The sequence below is a fragment of the Macaca mulatta genome, chromosome 19 (assembly GCF_049350105.2).
Source record: "Macaca mulatta isolate MMU2019108-1 chromosome 19, T2T-MMU8v2.0, whole genome shotgun sequence".
NCBI classification, from domain to species: domain Eukaryota; kingdom Metazoa; phylum Chordata; class Mammalia; order Primates; family Cercopithecidae; genus Macaca; species Macaca mulatta.
In genome coordinates this window covers 57470085-57490320 of record NC_133424.1, presented here as the reverse complement: position 1 = coordinate 57490320, position 20236 = coordinate 57470085, and the positions used below count along the sequence as shown (strand labels likewise).

The following is a 20236-nucleotide window of genomic DNA, read 5'->3' as shown; positions in this document are numbered from 1 at the left end:
TTTTTTTTTTTTTTTTTTTTTTAAAGACATAGTCTTGCTCTGTCACCCAGACTGGAGTGCAGTGGCACGATTTCAGCTCGCTGCAACCTCTGCCTTCTGGGTTCAAGTGATTCTCCTGCCTCAGCCTCCCAAGTAGATGGAACTACAAGTGTTAGCCACCATGCCCGCCTAATTTTTGTATTTTTAGTATCTCTGGGGTTTCATTATGTTGGCCAGGCTGGTCTCAAACTCCTGGCCTCAAGGGATCCACCTGCCTCAACCTCCTAAAGTGCTGGGACTACAGACGTGAGCCACCGTGCCCAGCCACACACACTAGATTCTGAAAACTGGCGCAAGGGGGGAAAAAAGTAAAATATCTCACTTTTTATACTGATTATATGTTGAAATGAGAATACACTGAGCTCAATTAAACTATTACTATTAATCTCGTGGTTTCTCTTTACCTTTTTATTTGTGAGACAGGGTCTCCCTTTGTTACCCAGGCTAGAGTGTAGGGGTATGATCACTGCAGCCTCAACCTCCTGGGCTTGGGTGATCCTCCCACCTCAGGCTCCCAAGTAGCTGGGATTACAGGCATCCCCCACCATGCCTGGCTAATTTTTGTATTTTTATTAGGGGGGTTTTGCCATGTTGCCCAGGCTGGTCTCGAACTCCTAGGCTCAAGCGATCCTCTAGCCTCGGCTTCCCAAAGTGCTGGGATTACAGGTGTGAGCCAACACGGCCCTGGCCTTACCTTTTTATTATTTTATTTATGTTTCCTTTTGAGACAGGGTCTTGCTTTGTTGCTCAGGCTGAAGTGCAGTGGCCTGATCACAGCTCCCTGCAGCCTTGACCTCCTGGGCTCAAATGATCCTCCTACCTAAGCCTCCTGAGTTGGAGGACACTACAGGTGCACACCACCATATCTGGCTAATTTAAAAAAATTTTTTTGGCTCACGCCTGTAATCCAAACACTTTGGGAGGCCAAAGCGGGTGGGTCACCTCAGGTTGGGAGTTCAAGACCAGCCTGACCAACATGGAGAAACCCCCTCTCTACTATAAATACAAAATTAGCTGGGCGTGGTGGCACATGCCTGTAACCCCAGCTACTCGGGAGGCTGAGGCAGAATTGCTTGAACCTGGGAGATGGAGGCTGCAGCGAGCCAAGATCGTGCCATTGCACTCCAGCCTGGGCAACAAGGGTGAAACTCTGTCTCAAAAGAAAATCAGGCCAGGCGCGGTGGCTCACGCCTGTAATCTCAGCACTTTGGGAGGCCGGGATGGGTGGATCACGAGGTCAGGAGATCGAGACCATCCTGGCTAACACTGCGAAACCCTGTCTCTACTAAAAATACAAAAATTAGCCGAGCGTGGTAGCAGGCACCTGTAGTCCCAGCTACACGGGAGGCTGAGGCAAGAGAATGTTGTGAACCCAGGAGGCGGAGATTGCAGTGAGTGGCGATCACGCCACTGCACTCCAGCCTAGGCAACAGAGCGAGACTCCATCTCAAAAAAATAAATAAAAAATAAAACAGGGGGTCCAGTGGGTGTTTTATATCACAGCACTTCTTGGTTTGAACCAGCCATATCTGCAGTGCACTCCAGCCTGGGCAACAGAGTGAGACTCCGTCTCAAAAAAAAAAAAAAAAGTCAAATAGGCCGGGCGCGGTGGCTCATGCCTGTAATCCCAGTACTTTGGGAGGCCAAGGCGGGCAGATCATGAGGTCAGGAGATCAAGACCATCCTGGCTAACACGGTGAAACCCAGTCTCTACTAAAAATACAAAAAAATTAGCCAGGCGTGGTGGCAGGCGCCCGTAGTCCCAGCTACTCAGGAGGCTGAGGCAGGAGAATGGGGTGAACCCGGGAGGCAGTGGTTGCAATGAGCCAAGATCGCGCCACTGCATTCCAGCCTGGGCAACAGAGCGATACTCCATCTCCAAAAAAATAAAAATAAATAATAAAATAAATAAAATTTAAAAATAAAAAATAAAATTTCTTTTTGTAGAGATGAGGTCTCCCTATGTTGCCAGGGCTGGCCTTGAACTCCTGGGCTCAAGTGATCCTCTCACTTTGGCCTCCCAAAGTACTGGGATTGCAGGCATGAGCCACTGTGCCTGGCCTGTCTTTACCTTTTTACTCTTCAGTCTTTTTCTATTGGAAATATTTTAATGCCTTCTCTGGCTCACATCCTATCTCCATGAGATGGAGCTGCTCTAGAATACTGATTACTGGCCTTTTGGGAAGAAAAGGGGCTTTTCTTTTCTTTTTTATTTTGAGATGGAGTCTTGCTCTGTCACCCAGGCTGGAGTGCAGTGGCGCAATCTCAGCTCACTGCAATCTCTGCCTCCGGGGTCCAAGCGATTCTCCCACCTCAGCCTCCAGAGTAGCTGGGATTACAGGCATGTGCTACCATGCCCAACTAAGTTTTGTATTTTTAGTAGAGACAGGGTTTCACCATGTTGGTCAGGCTGTTCTTGAACTCCTAACCTTAAGAGACCTGCCTGCCTTGGCCTCCCAAAGTGCTGGGCTTCCAGGTGTGAGCCACCACAGCCAGCCCAAAGGGGGCTTTTCTGAACTCACACTCTCCTTCACCCTAGAGTTGGTGGGTGGCTCACTCCAAGTCCTTCTGTGTCCCTGCTCTGAGGATCCCAGCTCCAAGGCTGGGGAGGGAGGCCTGCATGATCCTAGTATGCTTTTCAGGTTCACTGTCTGCAGATTCTATTTTACAGATCAGACTGACTGTGAATAAACCTCACCACACAGTGACATGGATCACACATTCACTAAAGACAAAACCACAGAAAATACTGGTATCGATTTAGGTTAACGGAATGATTAGGTGATCGTCAAATGGGGGTACAAGAATACGATGAAGAGTTAACCACCTGGGTCACCTTCAGAGTGACCTCTGAAGCACGGGGCATTTTAACCCAGACCCCTGATGTATCCCTCTCTGCAGGGAAACATCTGTGAGACCAACCCTGTAGGTCACACCCTTCAAGCCACTTCTGCCCGGTTCTCCAAAGATCTCACTACATCTCAGCCGGGTGGGACACACCAACGCAGCATTTTCTGCAGACACACTCACTCAGAATGGCGCTCAACTAACTCCAGAAGACCTTTCCAAGTCATTTCTGGGGACCCACATAGAGTCATCAACTTTTCATTCCATCCAGTATAGGTGATAAAAAAATTATCATCTTTTAGGATATTTTTATACTAAAAGAAGTAGGTAAGACCTAACTCATACAAATAGAATTCCATCTGTTGCTGCGCCACCCAAAACCAGCCAGATGGATCTTAACCAAATCCACAGGGAATGTCTGGAATAGTCCTCAATAAAATGAAAGCTAGGTGGAGTACACAGAACTCCCGTTAGGAGAATGGGGGGCTGAGGAAGCCATTCTCCAGATCTGTTCAATCAGGTACAGTGAGAGATTTCTAAGGCTGCCCATCAGGAGACAGAGGACTCAAGGAAAAAGGTCACGCAGAACCAGGAAAGGCTGGGTGTGGTGGCTCACACCTGTAATCCCAGCACTTTGGGAGGCCGAGGTGGACGGATCACTTGAAGTCAGGAGTTTGAGGCCAGACTGGCCAACACGGTGAGACTCCGTCTCTACTAAAAATACAAAAACTAGCCGGGTGTAGTGGCGTGTGCCTGCAGTCCCAGCTATTTGGGAGGCTAAGGTGGGAGAATCACTTGAACTCGGGAGGTGTAAACTGTGGTGAGCTGAGATAGTCCATTGCACTCCAGCCTGGGTGACAGAGTGAGATCTTGTCTTTAAAAAAAAAAAAAAAGGGTCAGATAAGCAGAAAGATGACAATAATTATTGTCCCGAAAACAAGAGGATGGACAATGCTATGGTTTGAATATTTGTCCTGGCCAAAAGTCATGCTGATTCTCTCACTCCAGTCTCCCAAGTAGCTGGGACTACTGACGTACTCTAGTACTCCCCACTCCCACTGAAATTTAACCCCCAGTGTGCCAGTACTGAGAGATGGGGCTTTTAAGAGGTGACTGGGTCATGAGGGCCCTCCCCTCAGGAACTGATTAACCCATTCATGGATTAGTGGGTTAATGGATTAATGAGTTATCATGGGAGTAGAAGTGGTAGTCTTATTTTTTATTACTATTGTTTTTTCAGAGACGTGGACTTGCTCTGTCACCCAGGCTGGAATGCCATAGTGCAATCACAGCTCATTGCATCCTCGACCTCCCACACTCAATCAATCCTCCCCCTCAGCCTCCCATGTAGCTGGAACCACAGGTGCTCACCACCATACCTGGCTATTATTTTTTGTAGTGACGAAGTCTCACCATGTTGCCCACACTGTTCTTTGAATGTTATCTATCTTTTTTTTTTGAGACGGAGTCTTGCTCTGTCACCAGGCTGGAGTGCAATGGCGCGATCTCGGCTCACTGCAATCTCTGCCTCCTGGATTCAAGCAATTCTCCTGCCTCAGCCTCCCAAGCAGCTGGGATTACAGGCGCGTGCTACCACGCCCAGCTAATTTTTGTATTTTTAGTAGAGACGGGGTTTCACCATGTTGGCCAGGATGGTCTCTATCTCTTGACCTCGTGATCTACCCACCTCAGCCTCCCAAAGTGTTGGGATTACAGGCATGAGCCACCACGCCCGGCTATCTTCTTTTTTGTTTATGAGACCGAGTTTCGCTCTTGTTGCCCAGGCTGGAATGCAATAGCGCAATCACAGCTCACCACAACCTCTACCTCCCGGGTTCAAGCGATTCTCCTGCCCCAGTTTCCCGAGTAGCTGGGATTACAGGCATGCACCACCACTCCTGGCTAATTTTGTATTTTTAGTAGAGACCAGGTTCCTCCATGTTGGTCAGGCTGGTCTCGAATCCCTGACCTCAGGTGATCCGCCTGCCTCAGCCTCCCAAAGTGCTGGGATTACAGGAGTGAGCCACTGTGCCCGGCCTCTATCTATCTTTTTGAGAGGTTCTCAGTCTGTCACCTAGGCTGGAGTGCAGTGGTGTGATCCTGGCTCACTGCAACCTCCACCTCCTGGGCTCAAGTGATCCTCCCACCTCAGCCTCCTGAGCACCTGGGACTACAGGCACAGGCCCAGCTAATTTTTGTATCTTTTGGTAGAGACAGGGTTTCGCCATGTTTCCCAGGCTGGTCTCAAACTCCTGGGCTCAAACAATCCTGCCCACCTCATCTCCCAAAGTGCTAGGATTACAGGCGTGAACCACTGCACCCAGCCCACAAATTATTTTTGAGTGTCTATTTCTATCAGGCCCCTACTGTGCACAAGTCAACCCTGGCCCTTCCCCCTTGGTGAAGGACGTCTCCTCCTCTCCAAGAGTCCCCGTCTCCAGCTGCTTTTTCTGGCCAATTCCTCTCTGGTCCCTGAGCCCTTCCTCCGTAGGTCTCCCTCCTTAGTGTCTATAGGGCTCATTAAGGCTGGGTGGGGCTTGAGCCTGCCCTGCCAATCCCATCCTCTTTGAGTGCAGGCTTCCTGCCTGTCCTCCTGGACCTGGGATTTATTGTCCGCCACACCAGCCTGGGGGCTCCCAGGATGCTGGCCCCCTGGACAGTGGGTCCTAGCTGCAGGGGAGTGACTTACTCCGGGACATGTGGACTGTGGCAAGGCGGCGGTACAGTGCCTTCTGCCGGGGGTCTGGGTGGAAGCCACTCTTGGTGAAGTAAACGTGGATGTAGATGGAGCCGTTCTGCTGGACGCTCTGCAAAAGCGGGAAGGTCAGGTGGGCAGGCTGGGCAACTGGGGTGAAGGAAACGTTAAAGCCCTGCCTGGCACCCGTCCCCAGCAGTTTCCTCCCCGTCAATTCTCTGGCCATTTACTGAGTACTCAGGGTGAGGCATGTAGTTGGGTGGCAGTAAATGGGGGGAAATGCTGGAGTCAGACTCAGACGCCCACTCTACCCGCCATGGCCGTGTGAGCTCAGCTTCTCTCTAAGCCTCAGGGCCCCACCTAGAGGATGCGAGGTCCCCACAGCACTGACCTGAGGGTACTACTGCAGGGACTACCTGGAGCACTGGCACACAGCTCAGTCAACAAGCTCTCGTTAAGCTCACTCAACAGGAAGAAGCAGCTGACCGACATGGAGCTCCTACTACGGGCCAGACCTTGCCCTGGGTACTTCAGACAATAGCTCCCTAATCTAATGAGTTAACACACATGTAACATGTCAACCGTATGCAATGGGTCATGTTACCACCCCATTTTGTAGATGAGGCAAACGGGGCTCATGCCAAGGGGTCATACAGTGTGTGGCAAGTATGCAGATGGAAACCCAGTCTGTGGGCTCCTGGGTGCTACTCCCTGCTACCTCCAGCTGGCCCCTCTCTGCCCAAGTCTTCCTCATTATCTCATCAAGTCTCCTTGCCTCCCAGGGAAGGGGGACTATTCTCACTTGATACAGATGAGGAAACTGAGGCTTCGAGAAGGGAGGCAAGTTGTCCAGGGGCACTGAGTGGAGACAAAGGCGAGCACTGAACCTCTCTGATCTTTGAGCAGAGCTCGGATTCACTTGGTCCCATTGTGTTCTCCTCACTCTCCTGTCTTTTTTAGAGATGGGGTCTTGCTGTGTTGCCCAGGCTGGAGTGCACTGGCTATTTGCAGTTGTGATCGTGGCACACTACAGTTCTACACTCCTGGGCTCTAGCCGTTCTGCCACCTCAGCCTCCTGAGTAGCTGTGCTTACAGGCACGTGCCACTGTGCCCAGCATTCCCGCCTTTTAAGTCCACTCAGACCCCACCTTGAAGCTTCAACTGAGGGTACTTGGAGGGTAGATCCAAGCCCTTGAAAGCAGATCCCCCTGCTGGGCCTGCCAGGCCCTGGTCCTTCCTTGGATCTTGGGGCAAGGCCTGGGGGCTGGGCTTGAGGTCTCTGTGGGAGCCACCTCTCAGTGCAGGTCAGAAAGTCCAGCTGGGTGGGGTGGTTCATGCCTGTAATCCCAGCACTTTGGGAGGCTGAGGTGAGAGGATCACTTGAGCTCAGGAGTCTGAGACCAGTCTGGGCAACATGTTGAGACCCCATCTCTACGAAAAACACAAAAAATTAGCTGGGCATGGTGGTGCATGCCTGTTGTCCCAGCTACTTGGGAGGCTGAGGTGAAAGGATGGCTTGAGCCCATGAGGTTGAGGCTGCAGTGAGCTATTAACTGTGCCACTGCACTCTAGCCTAGGCAACAGAGCAAGACCCCATCTCAAAAAGAAAAGAATGATGGCTGGGCATGGTGTCTCACACCTGTAATCCCAGCACTTTGGGAGGCTGAGGCAGGCGGATCACTTGAGGTCAGGAGTTCAAGACCAGCCTGGCCAACATAGTGAAACCCTGTCTCTACTAAAAAAATACAAAAATTAGCTGGGTGTGATCATGTGTGCCTATAATCCCAGCTACTCAGGAGGCTGACACGAGAACCACTTGAACCTAGGAGGTGGAAGCTGCAGTGAGCCAAGGTCGCGCCACTGCACTCCAGACTGGGTAACAGAGCGAGACGCTGTCTCAAAAAAAAAAAAAAAAAAAAAAAAAAGACTGTGTTCACATTCTGCTTCTAGCCACCCAGACAGAAATAGAACAGAAATGTGCCCTCCACCCCAAAGCAGAGAAGGCCTGCTGGGGAGAAAGGAATGAGGGCAGCTGTCTTGGACTCAGCCAAAGAAGGCCCCAAAGAGATGTCCCTTTCACTTGTTCGGTACTTGTACTTGTTGATTCTGTCCCCAGCCCCACACTGGGCAGTGCTGGGGATGTGGAAGTGATCTAGGCAGCCCAGCCTTATTATCACAAGGCTCACAGTCCCATGCAGGAGTCCCAGTGAGGCCCCAGAGTGGGCTGGGATGGGGAAGTCCAGCAGGTGTGACAACCCAGAGAGGGTGCTTAACCAAGTCTGAGTGCTCTGGGGTCAGGGAGGGCTTCCAGGAGGAGGCAGGATTTGAGCCTAGGGCTGCAAGAGTCCACAGCCATAGAGCCTGAGTCTGAATCTCTCATGCAATGTGGCCTTGGGTAAATGACCTTCCCTCTCTATGTCTCAGTTTCCTCATATGTCAAATGAGAATAGCAGTTCCTGCTTCAGAGGGTTTCTGGTAGGTTTCCATGAGTCAGCCTAGCTTAGTACCCTGCACTTAGCTCAATCAACATTAACTAATGTTATTTTGAAATGGGGCTGCCTGATAAACTGGTGATAGGCAAACATCCCCAAGGACAATTACTAATCTTTCACCGGTTTCAAGTCAAGGACTGCACAACCTTAGAGGTAGCCAGCAGGGTCCCAGGCCAATTCCACCCATATCTACCTTTTTCATAGGGGAAAGTGAAGCCCAGAGACCTCAGGGACCAGCCTGTGGTCACAGAGCGTGTGAGCCCAAGGAAGGGCCAAGCCTGGAGCCCAAACTCCACACTGTCTCAGCAAGGAGCGGACTGGAGGAAAGGTCCTTCAGTGCCAGTCAAGCAGCCATGGGGCCAGAAACCAAGAGCTGCCCCCACCTGTGGGATGTCAAGCTCAGCAAAGTGCTCATAGCAGCCGTCTGAGTTCTCGCCGCTAGTCCAGTCGCCATACACAAGATCGTGCTGCTCCCAGAAGAGTGCCGACGTGGCGTTGAAGTCTGTAAAGTGCTCGTGCTCTGAGATGTACACATGCAGGTTCTGTTGGGACAGAAGGCGACAGAGCTCAGGCCCGCTCTTGAGAGCCTTTGCAGGCTGGCTAAAGAGTAGATGAAGAGCTATGGCAGCGGTCAGCACACGTAGAGGAACAGTAATTACAGAGGGCAGGGGAGAGGAGAGAGGAAAAGCAGCAGAGAGTACATATTTTCTCTTTTCTCATACCACCATATCTGTCCTGGTCTGAGCCTGTGAAGTCAACGAACAAAGAACACTTGGAGACTGGCCAGTCTGCCAATTAGAATTTAGGGGTAGGAAGGGGCAGAAGCTCCCTGAATGATCTCCTGCCCTAGTGGCTGCTGGGCCTTCCTGGTCAGAGCTCTGCAGGCTATGGACAAAGCAGTCCAGAGCTACAAAAGCACTGTCAGCCGCCGGGCGTGGTGGTCCACGCCTGTAATCCCAGCATGTTTGGAGGCTGAGGCAGGTAGATCACTTAAGGTCAGGAGTTCGAGACCAGCCTGCCCAAAAAGGTGAAACCCCATCTCTACTAAAAATACAAAAAATTAGTGGTGGCACATGTCTGTAATCCCAGCTACTCGGGAGGCTGAGGTAGGAGGATCACTGGAGCCCGGGAGGAGGAGGTTGCAGTGAGCTAAGATTATGCCACCGCACTCTAGCCTGGGTGACAGAATGAGACTCCATCTAAAAAAAAAAAAAAACACAACAAAACCATTGTGACCCAACAAGAACTTCCTCCTTTCTCAAGCCCCCATGGCCATGTTTGCTCAGAAAAGCCTAGACTAACAGGTCTAAACACTTTTGCTCTGGACGCTCCTGAAGCCCTGCCCTGCCCATGCCCAAGCCCACTGTGGAAGTGCAGGTCTCCTCTCCTTCTGTGCCTACCTCCCACCAGCCTCTGCTGGTTCCCCGCCCTCCCCACCTCTCACACTACCTCCCTTGCACATATCCCGCTGCAACCTTAGAAGGCTGAATATATTTTGAAATACGACATCCAAAGACCCTGGTTAGATATTTTAACCAAATGAATTTCCTTTTTCTTTTGGGTGACACAGGCTTCATGTGCTGGGGATGGACCCAGGTGACACAGGTCTCATGTACTGGGGATGGGCCTAGAGTTCCTCAACCCTGGACCTGTTTTCCTAGACCTGCCAGTGGGCAGGGACCTGGTCTGTCCCGACTGCTGACATTACTCCTCCACATTCCACCCCTCCTTGCCCCATCATCTCCAAGTCTGCCCTACTGCTGGCAGTTACCATTAAAGTGTCTTTGGGGAACAGGTTGCGGCTGGCGACACGTGGGGCTCCTCCGGGGCCCGTCTGGTCCTGAGGGGCCGGCCCTCGGCGGAACCAGCTGCTGATGGCCCAGATGATGAAGATCCTGAGGAGAGAAGCAGCAAGGTGGTGAGTCCCCAAGCCTTGGGTCTCCGCAACAGACCCGCCTGACTTCCTTCTGACTTGGCACATGCTGGCACCTGACCTGGGGCTAGTGACCAAGTCAGGGAGGCCCTGAGAAGGTAGTCACAGGGCTGGCAAGAAGACAAGATGTCCCCAAAGACCACATCTGGGGAGGAAGCCCAGATGCCACCGTTTGCCAGTGCAGGGGGGGCTGGCACTGCCCTGGTCTGCATGCAGACCCTTGACTCTAAGTCCTCCAAGAGCTCCTGGTGACCACAGGGCTGCAGGGGCTGACTCTTGAAACCTCAGTCTGGGAAACCTGCCATCCAGCCCCTTGGGACCCCCCAGAGAGGATACTAAGACTCTGGAACCCCTTCAGTGTGCAGATGGGTGAATTAAAAGAAAAACGAAATAAAGAAAACATAATAATAAACATGACATTTCTGAAAGAAAGAATCTGGAATCCCAGCACTTCAAAAGCATAGAACTGGGGATGGTTAATGGCTACAAAAAATAGAATGAACGAGATCTAGTATTTGGTAGCAAAACAGGGCAACTATAGTCAATAGTAATTTAATTACACATTTTAAAATAACTTAAAAAGTATAGAGGCTGGGCATGGTGGCTCACGCCTGTAATCCCAGCATTTTGGGAGGCCAAAGTGGGCAAATTGCGAGGTCAGAGATCGAGATCATCATGGCCAACATAGTGAAATCCCGTCTCTACTAAAAATACAAAAATTAGCTGGTCCTGGTGGCATGCGCCTGTAGTCCCAGCAACTTGGGAGGCTGAGGCAGGAGAATCACTTGAACCTGGGAGGCAAAGGTTGCAATGAGCCCGAAGGCACAGAAGCTTAGAAAGAGCAACATTTCTGAACTTCAGCGGAATTTCTGGAGAAGCAGATAGTAAGCGATAGGTTAGTTCCAATTTTAGTAACAGTGGGCTAAATTATTCAGACCAACCCTCTCAATGGAAAGAATTGAAAAAGCTTGAAAAAATTAATACACTACGAAGACATCAATGTATTTTATATTTATAATTATACATATTGATAGGATGAGAATATATGCTGCTCACGTATTCTCATATTTGTTCTCATGCATATAATTTTTATCAAGTTTACATATGAATATATACAAATAGCTCTGAAGAATGAACAAGACTGTAGGCTACCAAACCTTCAGGCAAAGACTGAAGGGAAAGTAGGAATCCTAAAGTAGTAAAGGATGGGCCGTGCGCGGTGGCTCACGCCTGTAATCCCAGCACTTTGGGAGGCAGAGGCAGGTGGATCACCTAAGGTCAGGAGTTCGAGACCAGCCTGGCCAACATGGTGAAACCCCGTCTCTACTAAGGATACAAAAATTAGCCAGGAGTGGTGGCAGGCGCCTGTAATCCCAGCTACTCAGGAGGTTGGGGCAGGAGAATTGCCTGAACCCAGGAGAAGGAGGCTGCAGTGAACCGAGATTGTACCATCGCACTCCAGCCTGAGCGACAAGAGCAAAAAGTCCGTCTCAAAAAAAAAAAAAAAAAGAAGTAAAGGATCCTGGATTTGCAGGTCTAGGAAAAAAAAATAAGTAAAGAAGCCCTATAAGCTTCTTCATGTGTCTGAGGACATCTGCTAGGTGTTTTGATAGGTGACAAAAATGCTGGTCTAGGCTGGGTGCGGTGGCTCGCACCTGTAACCCCAGCATGCTGGGAGGCAGAGGTAGGTGGATCGCTTGAGCCCAGGAGTTTTAAGACCAGCCTGGGCAACATGGTTTCTACAAAAAATACAAAAATTAGCCAGGCATGGCAGCGCGCACCATGCCTACAGTCCCAGCTACTCAGGAGGCTGAGGTGGGAAAATCACCTGAGTCCAGGAGGTTGAGGCTACAGTGAACCATGATCGCGTCACTGCACTCTGGTCTGGGTGACAAAGCGAGACCCCGTCTCAAAAAAAAGAAATGCGGCCGGGCGCGGTGGCTCAAGCCTGTAATCCCAGCACTTTGGGAGGCCGAGACGGGCGGATCATGAGGTCAGGAGATCAAGACCATCCTGGCTAATACGGTGAAACCCCGTCTCTACTAAAAAAATACAAAAAACTAGCCGGGCGAAGTGGCGGGTGCCTGTAGTCCCAGCTACTCGGGAGGCTGAGGCAGGAGAACTGCGCGAACCCGAGAGGAGGAGCTTGCAGTGAGCTGAGATCCAGCCACTGCACTCCAGCCTGGGTGACAGAGCAAGACTCCGTCTCAAAAAAAAAAAAAAAAAAAAAAAAAGAAATGCTAGCCCAGGGCACATATGACGTATGAGGTAACCAGAGACCTACCCTACAGAAAACTAAGACCCTGCAAGGCGCAAGGCTCCACCCCTAGGAAGGAGGGAACCAGGCGACCTACTCATTTCCAGGAGTTACACACCAGGTATGCAGGGCCAAGTATGCAAGGCCACTCGTGGGACAAGGAGTCATGCAGGGCAGCTCAAGACCTGAACCTGGTGCAAAGAAACCTGGGACTTGGTAATGTCCCCAGGCAGAAGCAAAGGCAATCCTCTCTGTAGAAAAATATGCTCATCCTAGCCCTGAAATTCCTATAAATAACTTTTCAAGTATAATGATCAGGACACAGACAGAGATAAGCCAGGCACAAAAGCAAACAAGATATTATGAGTGAGAATCAGCACCAACAACAGATACCAAAAACAAAACGAGGCTGGGCGTAGTGGCTCACACCTATAATCCCAGCACTTTGGGAAGCCAACACTTGAGGTCAGGAGTTTGAGACCAGCCTGGCCAACATGGTGAAACCTCATCTCTACTAAAAATACAAAAATTAGCCGGGCGTGGTGGCAGGCACCTATAATCCCAGCTACTCAGGAGGCAGAGGCAGGGGAATCACTTGAACCTGGGAGGCGGAGGTCACAGTGAGCCGAGATCACGCCACTGGATGCCAGTCTGGGTGACAGAGTAAGACTCCATCTCAAAAAAAAAAAAAAAAGTCCTTAAAGAGAAGGAATATTCCTTATTGATTTCTTCTTCCCTCCTGTTGCCTGGAGTGTGGATGTGATGGCTGGATCTTCAGCAGCTGTCTTGGGCTATGAGGATAAAGGGAAAAACCTAGCAATGGTGGAACAAACAGCAAGAAGGAGTCTGGGTCACTGAAGACTGCTGAATCCTAGTCTGCCTCCATCCAGACTGGTATATCAGAGAGAAATTAATCTCTACCGTGTTAATGGAGGTTTCTCAGCTGCATGCAGCCATGTGATTATTAAATGATTCAAGTACTTATTAATTACCGGTATGATAACCATATAGCAGAAGAGGTTACGAGCCCAGCTTACTGTGACCTCAGTGGTCAACTTCAGTGGTTGAAATGGAGATAATAACAGCTCCTACTCTCATAGGGTAGTTTGTAAGCATTACACGCATTAAATTACATATATATAGATGTTTATATAGTGTGTATATATATCTGAAATACACACACACACACGCGTACCTCAGAATGGAACCTAGACATACCCAATACGTGATTTAGAAGTGTTAGCTATTACTGTTATTTTAATCATAGGAAAAATGCATACAAAAAACTTTGGAGTGGAAAAACACTATGAGTGAATTCTACTGTGGGTGGGGTGCCTCCCTGCTGAGCCCTGATCGGGGCAGGATCAGGCACAGGGACTTGCCTCTGCCTATAGAAGCCACGAGGCCTTGGAGTCCAGGGTCTCAGGGGCCATGGCCCAGATGAGCCATCTGCTACCTCCCTATGAAGTCCCTGATACGCATGGCTGGGGAAGGCCTGGACCTGGCAATCTCTGGGGTACCAATGCCTCCAGCAGAGGCTCTCATTTTAGTAAACACACCTGGGGAGAGTGTGGAAGCAGTGATGCCTCCAGGCAGCTCTGCCCCTGGCTTAGTGTGTGGCCTGTGGGGGTCCTAACCCCTCTGGGCTTCTAGGTTCCCATGTACAAAACAAGGCCAGGCCTTTTTGGATTCCAAACCCCTAGTCACCTGAAGAACATCTGTGTGTATCTACATGCCCACAGTTCCGTGGACCCTCTCAGAGGGCTCATGGCCACAGCCCCTCATCCATGCGCCCAGGCCTGCAGGAGACTGGACCTTTCTAATGCTTCCTGATACACTTGAGTAAGCAAAGAAAACAGACATTAAATCCTCTCTCCCACCCAAATAGGTATTCTACATTCACAGGTTCAGAACATTTTTAAATATATGAAAAGACGTATAATCAAAACTCTCCCTCCCACCCCGTTCCTTTATATACCCAGTTCCTGCTCCACCTCCCACTCCAGGTAACCACATGTGCTCAAAACCACAAACACCACAGACACCACCCGCTATGCAGAAAGGCTATTCCTGCATAATCAGCTTCAAACTACAAGGAGTTCATGGGCCCCTGAAAACAAACCCTGAATCCCATTTTAAGAACTGCAGCCAAGACGGTCTCTGAGCACCCACCCGAACTGATGTTTGATGCTGCCTCGTTCTAAGAAAGGAAATTAGCCTACAGTGTGACTTGTATTAAAAATGTCTCTCTGAAGGAAGCTCCCTATGCACTGACGTGGAAAGATTTCGAAGATATATTGTTAATGAAAAAAATCAAGGAGCAGAACAGTGTGTAAAACAGGCTATCGCTTATGTAAAAACGAAGGGAAAGATAAAAATAATTTTCATGCAGAGCAGCTTGCAGCATGCAAAAAAAAGAAGGTGATATATAAGAAAATCTGAAGTCTTTACGTGGCCATGGGGAGGGGAGATGAAGTGAAGACGATAAGGGACAGGGGCCCATGACAGAAGCTTAGGGCACATGGCAGGAATTTTTGAGGCACACATGTCAGTTTTGCAACTTATCAGAGTGGGGAGGTTTCTTTCCTGCACAGTTTCTCAGTGTCCTGTGTGACACTCTTGGAGGACACCAGGCAGGCGGTTCTGCTCTAGTCTAGAATGTGATCGGTGACTATATCAGGGATCATGAGTTGTGTTTTTGTTTTTTTTTTGAGACGGAGTTTCGCTCTTGTTGCCCAGGCTAGAGTACAATGGCACGATCTCGGCTCACTGCAACCTCCACCTCCCAGGTTCAAGTGATTCTCCTGCCTAAGCCTCCTGAGTAGCTGGCATTACAAGCACAAGGCACCACGCCCAGTTAATTTTGTATTTTTAGCAGACACTGGTTTCTCCCTGTTGCTCAGGCTGGTCTGGAACTCCCAACCTCAGGTGATCCACGCGCCTTGGCCTCCCAAAGTTCTGGGATTACAGGCATGAGCCACTGCACCCGGCCTCATGAGCTATTTCTTTTAACTCTTTCACTATATATTTCCTAAGGTTTTTGTTTGTTTGAGACACAGTCTCACTCTGTTGCCCAGGCTGGAGTACAGTGGTATGATCATGGCTCATTGCAGCCTTGACCTCCTGGGCTCAAGCGATCCTCCCTCTTCGGCCTCCCTAATACCTGGGACTACAGGTGCGCACCATCACACCCAGCTAATTTTTTAGTTTTTTAAAGAGATGGGGTCTTGCTGTGTTGCTCAGGCTGATCCTAAGGTTTTTGTTTGTTTGTTTGTTTGTTTTTTGTTTTTTTGAGACAGGGTCTTGCTCTGTCACCCAGGCTGGAGTGCAGTGGCCGGATCTCAGCTCACTGCAAGCTCCGTCTCCCGGGTTCACGCCATTCTCCTGCCTCAGCCTCCCGAGTAGCTGGGACTACAGGCGCCCGCCACCTCGCCTGGCTAGTTTTTTGTATTTTTTTTTTTTTTTTTTTTTGAGACGGAGTCTCGCTGTGTCTCCCAGGCTGGAGTGCAGTGGCGTGATCTCGGCTCACTGCAAGCTCCGCTTCCCGGGTTCACGCCATTCTCTCGCCTCAGCCTCCCGAGTAGCTGAGACTACAGGCGCCCGCCACCACGCCCGGCTAGTTTTTTGTATTTTTAGTAGAGACGGGGTTTCACCGTGTTAGCCAGGATAGGTTTTTTGTATTTTTTAGTAGAGACGGCGTTTCACCGGGTTCGCCAGGATGGTCTCGATCTCCTGACCTTGTGATCCGCCCGTCTCGGCCTCCCAAAGTGCTGGGATTACAGGCTTGAGCCACTGCGCCCGGCCCTGGTTTTTTTTTTTTTCACGTTGAACAACAAAAGGAATCATGGCCGACATCGTCTGAGTGTGTGCCAGGTCCCGCACCTCTCAGTTGACACGAATTCTCTTGGAATCCTTTTGATGCACCCTAATTGTCAAGATTCCTGTCTGTGAAGTGGAAAGTGAGTCTCAAGAAGGGTGATCACCTGACCAGGCCACAGAGTTCAGAGGTGGCAGGGCTGATATGTTAGCAGGGCTGTGCTCTTACACGCTGTCTGACACTACCTGCCCCCCGCCTCCTAATTTTTTCTCTATTTTAAACAACTCTTATCTGTGAGCATCTATATATAATCCCATTTAGGGTCAATTACAAAAGTGTGTGCTTATGGGATGGCCACCGATACATTACACTTTTTCTTCTTTCTTTTTTTGTTTTGAGATGGAGTCTCACTCTGTCACCCAGGCTGAAGTGCCTGGCTCACTGCACGCTCTGCCTCCGGGGTTCAAGTGATTCTCCTGCCTCAGCCTCCCCAGTGGCTGTGACTACAGCAGCCCGCCACCATGCCTGGTTAATTTTTTTTTTCTTTTTCATAGAGATGGGGTTTCACTATGTTAGCCAGGATGGTCTCGATCTCCTAACCTGGTGATCCGCCCGCCTTGGCCTCCCAAAGTGCTGGGATTACAGGCGTGAGCCACAGCACTCACCCCACATTACACTTTTTCATTGCTTTTTTCTTTTCACTCTTCTGTATTGTTTGAACTACTTAATTTGGTAAAGTAAACACACATTAATTATAAGTTAAGGGAAACAAGTAATAAGATTTTACGGAAGAGATAAGTAGCTGCCCCCCTAAAACCACTCTCCTCTTCTTCCTCAGTAATAGAAGTCCTGCTTTCCAGCAGGGTGCTCAGTTTCCCAGATTAAAGACCACATTTCCCAGCCTCCTGTGCAGCTGGCCATGGCCACGTGAAGACATTCTAGCCAAGGGAATGATTGTTTCATTTTCTTTTTTTTTTTTTTTTTTTTTTTTTTGAGACTGAGTCTCGCTCTGTCACCCAGGCTGGAGTGCAGTGGCCGGATCTCAGCTCACTGCAAGCTCTGCCTCCCGGGTTCACGCCATTCTCCTGCCTCAGCCTCCCGAGTAGCTGGGACTACAGGCGCCCGCCACCACGCCCGGCTAAGTTTTTGTATTTTTAATAGAGACGGGGTTTCACCATGTTAGCCAGGATAGTCTCGATCTCCTGACCTCGTGATCCGCCCGTCTCGGCCTCCCAAAGTGCTGGGATTACAGGCTTGAGCCACCGCGCCCGGCCTATTTTCTTTTTCTTTTTTTTGAGACACAGTCTAGCTCTGTCGCCAGGCCTGAGTGCAGTGGCGCAATCTCAGCTCACTGCAACTTCCATCTCCCAGGTTCAAGCAATTCTCCTGCCTCAGCCTCCCAAGTAGCTGGGACTACAGGCATGCGCCACCACACCCAGTTAATTTTTGTATTTTTAGTAGAGATGGGGTTTCACCACGTTGGCCAGGATGGTCTCTATCTCTTGACCTCGTGATCCGCCTGCCTCAGCCTCCCAAAGTGCTGGGATTACAGGCGTGAGTCACTGCACCCGGCGGGATGATTGTTTTAAACATCTCTGCTGTGCAATTCCTTCTATCTGATAAGAAGGGGAGCTGACTGCCTAATTGCACGGTGTGGTCTCTTATTTTGCTAAAATACATCTCCAAAAAGAAAAAAAATAAAAGGAATATCTATTTTGCAGAGGAGTAAACAAAGGCTCAGAGCAAAGAAGGTGGCTGTCACCAGGTCTAGGCAGGAAGGATAGAACCCAGTGCCAAGCATATTTTCCCGCTACCACCCAGCATCTCCCCAGGGCCTTGGAGAGAAGCTGGGCTTTGAAAAAGCAGGCCCTGGGGTTCCACTGCCCAGGAATAGCATGTGAACCCACAGGTAAAAGGGTCACCACCAGGCAGTCACAGAAGGACAAATGCTGATTCCACATACAGGAGCTAACTAGAGTAGTGAAAGAGAGACAGGAAATAGAAAGGTGGCTGCCAGGTGTTGCAAGGAGGAAGAAATGGAGACCTGGTGTCTGATGGGTATGGAATTTCAGTTTGGGAAGAGGAAATTCTCAGGATGGATAATGGTGATGGGGGCACAACAGTGGAGATGTACTTAATGTCACAGGACTATATACTTAAAAATGGTTAAAATGGGCCAAGCGTGGTGGCTCACGCCTGTAATCCCAGGACTTTAGGAGGCTGAGGCGGGTGGATCACCTGAGGTCAGGAGGTCAAGACCAGCCTGGCCAACATGGCAAAACCCCATCTCTACTAAAAATACAAAAATTAGCCAGGCATGGTGGCGGATGCCTGTAATCCCAGCTACTCAGGTGGCTGAGGCAGGAGAATCGCTTGAAACCAGGAGGCAGAGACTGCAGTGAGCCGAGATTACACTATTGCACTCCAGCCTAGGTGACACAGTGAGATTGTCTCAAAAAAAAAAAAAAAAAAAAAAAAAAAAAAAAAGGTTATAATGAAAACATAGGTTAAAATTGTAAAATTGATATTACGTGCAGATGTGGGCTGAACCATGTCTCCTGAAATTCATATGTTGAAGTCTTAACCTTCAGCACCACCGTGACTGGATTTAGAGACAGGGTCCCCTAACTTTTTTTTGCGATAAGGTCTCACTCTGTTGCCCAGACTGGAGTACAGTGGTGTGATCTCAGTTCACTGCAGCTTCAACTTCCGAGGGTCAGGCTGGGCGCAGTGGCTCACGCCTGTAATCCCAGCACTTTGGGAGGCCAAGGTGGGTAGATCATGAGGTCAGGAGTTCGAGACCAGCCTGGTCAACATAGTGAAACCCCATTTCTACTAAAAAAAAAAAAAAAAAATTAGGCCGGGCGCGGTGGCTCAAGCCTGTAATCCCAGCACTTTGGGAGGCTGAGGCGGGTGGATCACGAGGTCAGGAGATCGAGACTATCCTGGCTAACACGGTGAAACCCCGTCTCTACTAAAAATACAAAAAAAAAAAACTAGCCGGGCATGGTGGCAGGTGCCTGTAGTCTCAGCTACTCGGGAGGCTGAGGCGGGAGAATGGCATGAACCCGGGAGGCGGAGCTTGCAGTGAGCCGAGATCACGCCACTGCACTCCAGCCTGGGAGACACAGCGAGACTCCGTCTCAAAAAAAAAAAAAAAAAAAAAAAAAAATTAGCCAGGCGCTGGGTGCAGTGGCTCATGCCTGTAATCCCGACACTTTGGGAGGCCAAGGCAGGTAGATTGCCTGAGGTTGGGAGTTTGAGACCAGCCTGACCAACATGGAGAAATCCCATCTCTACTAAAAATACAGAAATAGCTGGGCATGGTGGCACATGCCTGTAATCCCAGCTGCTTGGGAGGCTGAGGCAGGAGAATTGCTTGAACCCAGGAGGCGGAGGTTGCAGTGAACTGAGATCGCATCACTGCACTCCAGCCTGGGCAACAGAGCAAGACTCCATTACAAAAATAAAAATAAAAAATCTTCCAAGGCTCAAGTGATCCTCCTACCTCAGCCTCTCAAGTAGCTGAGACTACAGGTACGTGTCACCATACTTGGCCTTTTTTTTTTTTTTTTTTTTGAGATGGAGTCTCACTCTGTACCCAAGCTGGAGTGCAGTGGCGCACGCAACCTCTGCCTCCCGGGTTCAAACGATTCTCCTGCCTTAGCCTCCCAAGTAGCTGGGACCACAGGCACGTGCCACCACGCCCAGCTAATTTTTGTATTTTTAGTAGAGACAGGTGTTACCATGTTGGCCAGGATGGTCTCGATCTCTTCACCTCATGATCTGCCCGCCTCGGCCTCCCAAAGTGCTGGGATTATAGGCGTGAGCCACTGCGCCCGGCCAGATTTTTTTATTTTTGGTAGAGACAGGGTCTCACTATGTTGCCCAGGCTAGTCTCAAACTCCTGGGCTCAAACGATCCTCCCATCCTGGCCTCCCAAAGTGCTGGGATTATGGGGGTGAGTCATTGTGCCTGGCCCAGATAGGGTCTTTTAAAAAGTAAGGTTCAGTGAGGTCATTATGGTGCGCACTAAGCCAGCATGACTAGTGTCCCCATAAGAGGAGCTTAGAACACAGACACACACAGAGGAAAGACCACATGAAGACACAGGGAGAAGATGGCCTTCTACAAGCCAAGGAGAGAAGCCACAGAA

The 20236-nt window shown here is 49.8% G+C and overlaps 1 protein-coding gene and 1 long non-coding RNA gene across 7 annotated transcripts in view; both read right to left on the bottom strand.

Annotated features, from left to right (window-relative positions):
• Positions 1-20236, bottom strand: part of CLPTM1 (CLPTM1 regulator of GABA type A receptor forward trafficking) — a 40303-nt gene that overhangs the window by 11527 nt on the left and 8540 nt on the right. For all 6 annotated transcript variants that reach the window (XR_013409885.1, XM_015124243.3, XM_077980338.1 and 3 more), the window contains exons 3-5: positions 9845-9968; positions 8457-8615; positions 5576-5693 (exon numbers count right to left, since the gene is read on the bottom strand). Coding sequence is in view for 5 of the 6 variants with exons in the window: in XM_015124243.3 (XP_014979729.1) it covers positions 5576-5693; positions 8457-8615; positions 9845-9968 (401 nt within the window). In the remaining variant the exon portion in view is untranslated. The remainder of the gene's footprint in view (positions 1-5575; positions 5694-8456; positions 8616-9844; positions 9969-20236) is intronic.
• On the bottom strand, positions 598-5001 carry LOC144337177 (uncharacterized). The gene is made up of 3 exons (XR_013409909.1): positions 4924-5001; positions 2643-3595; positions 598-953 (listed from the first exon to the last, which is right to left on the bottom strand). It is a non-coding gene; the product is annotated as an uncharacterized LOC144337177 (long non-coding RNA).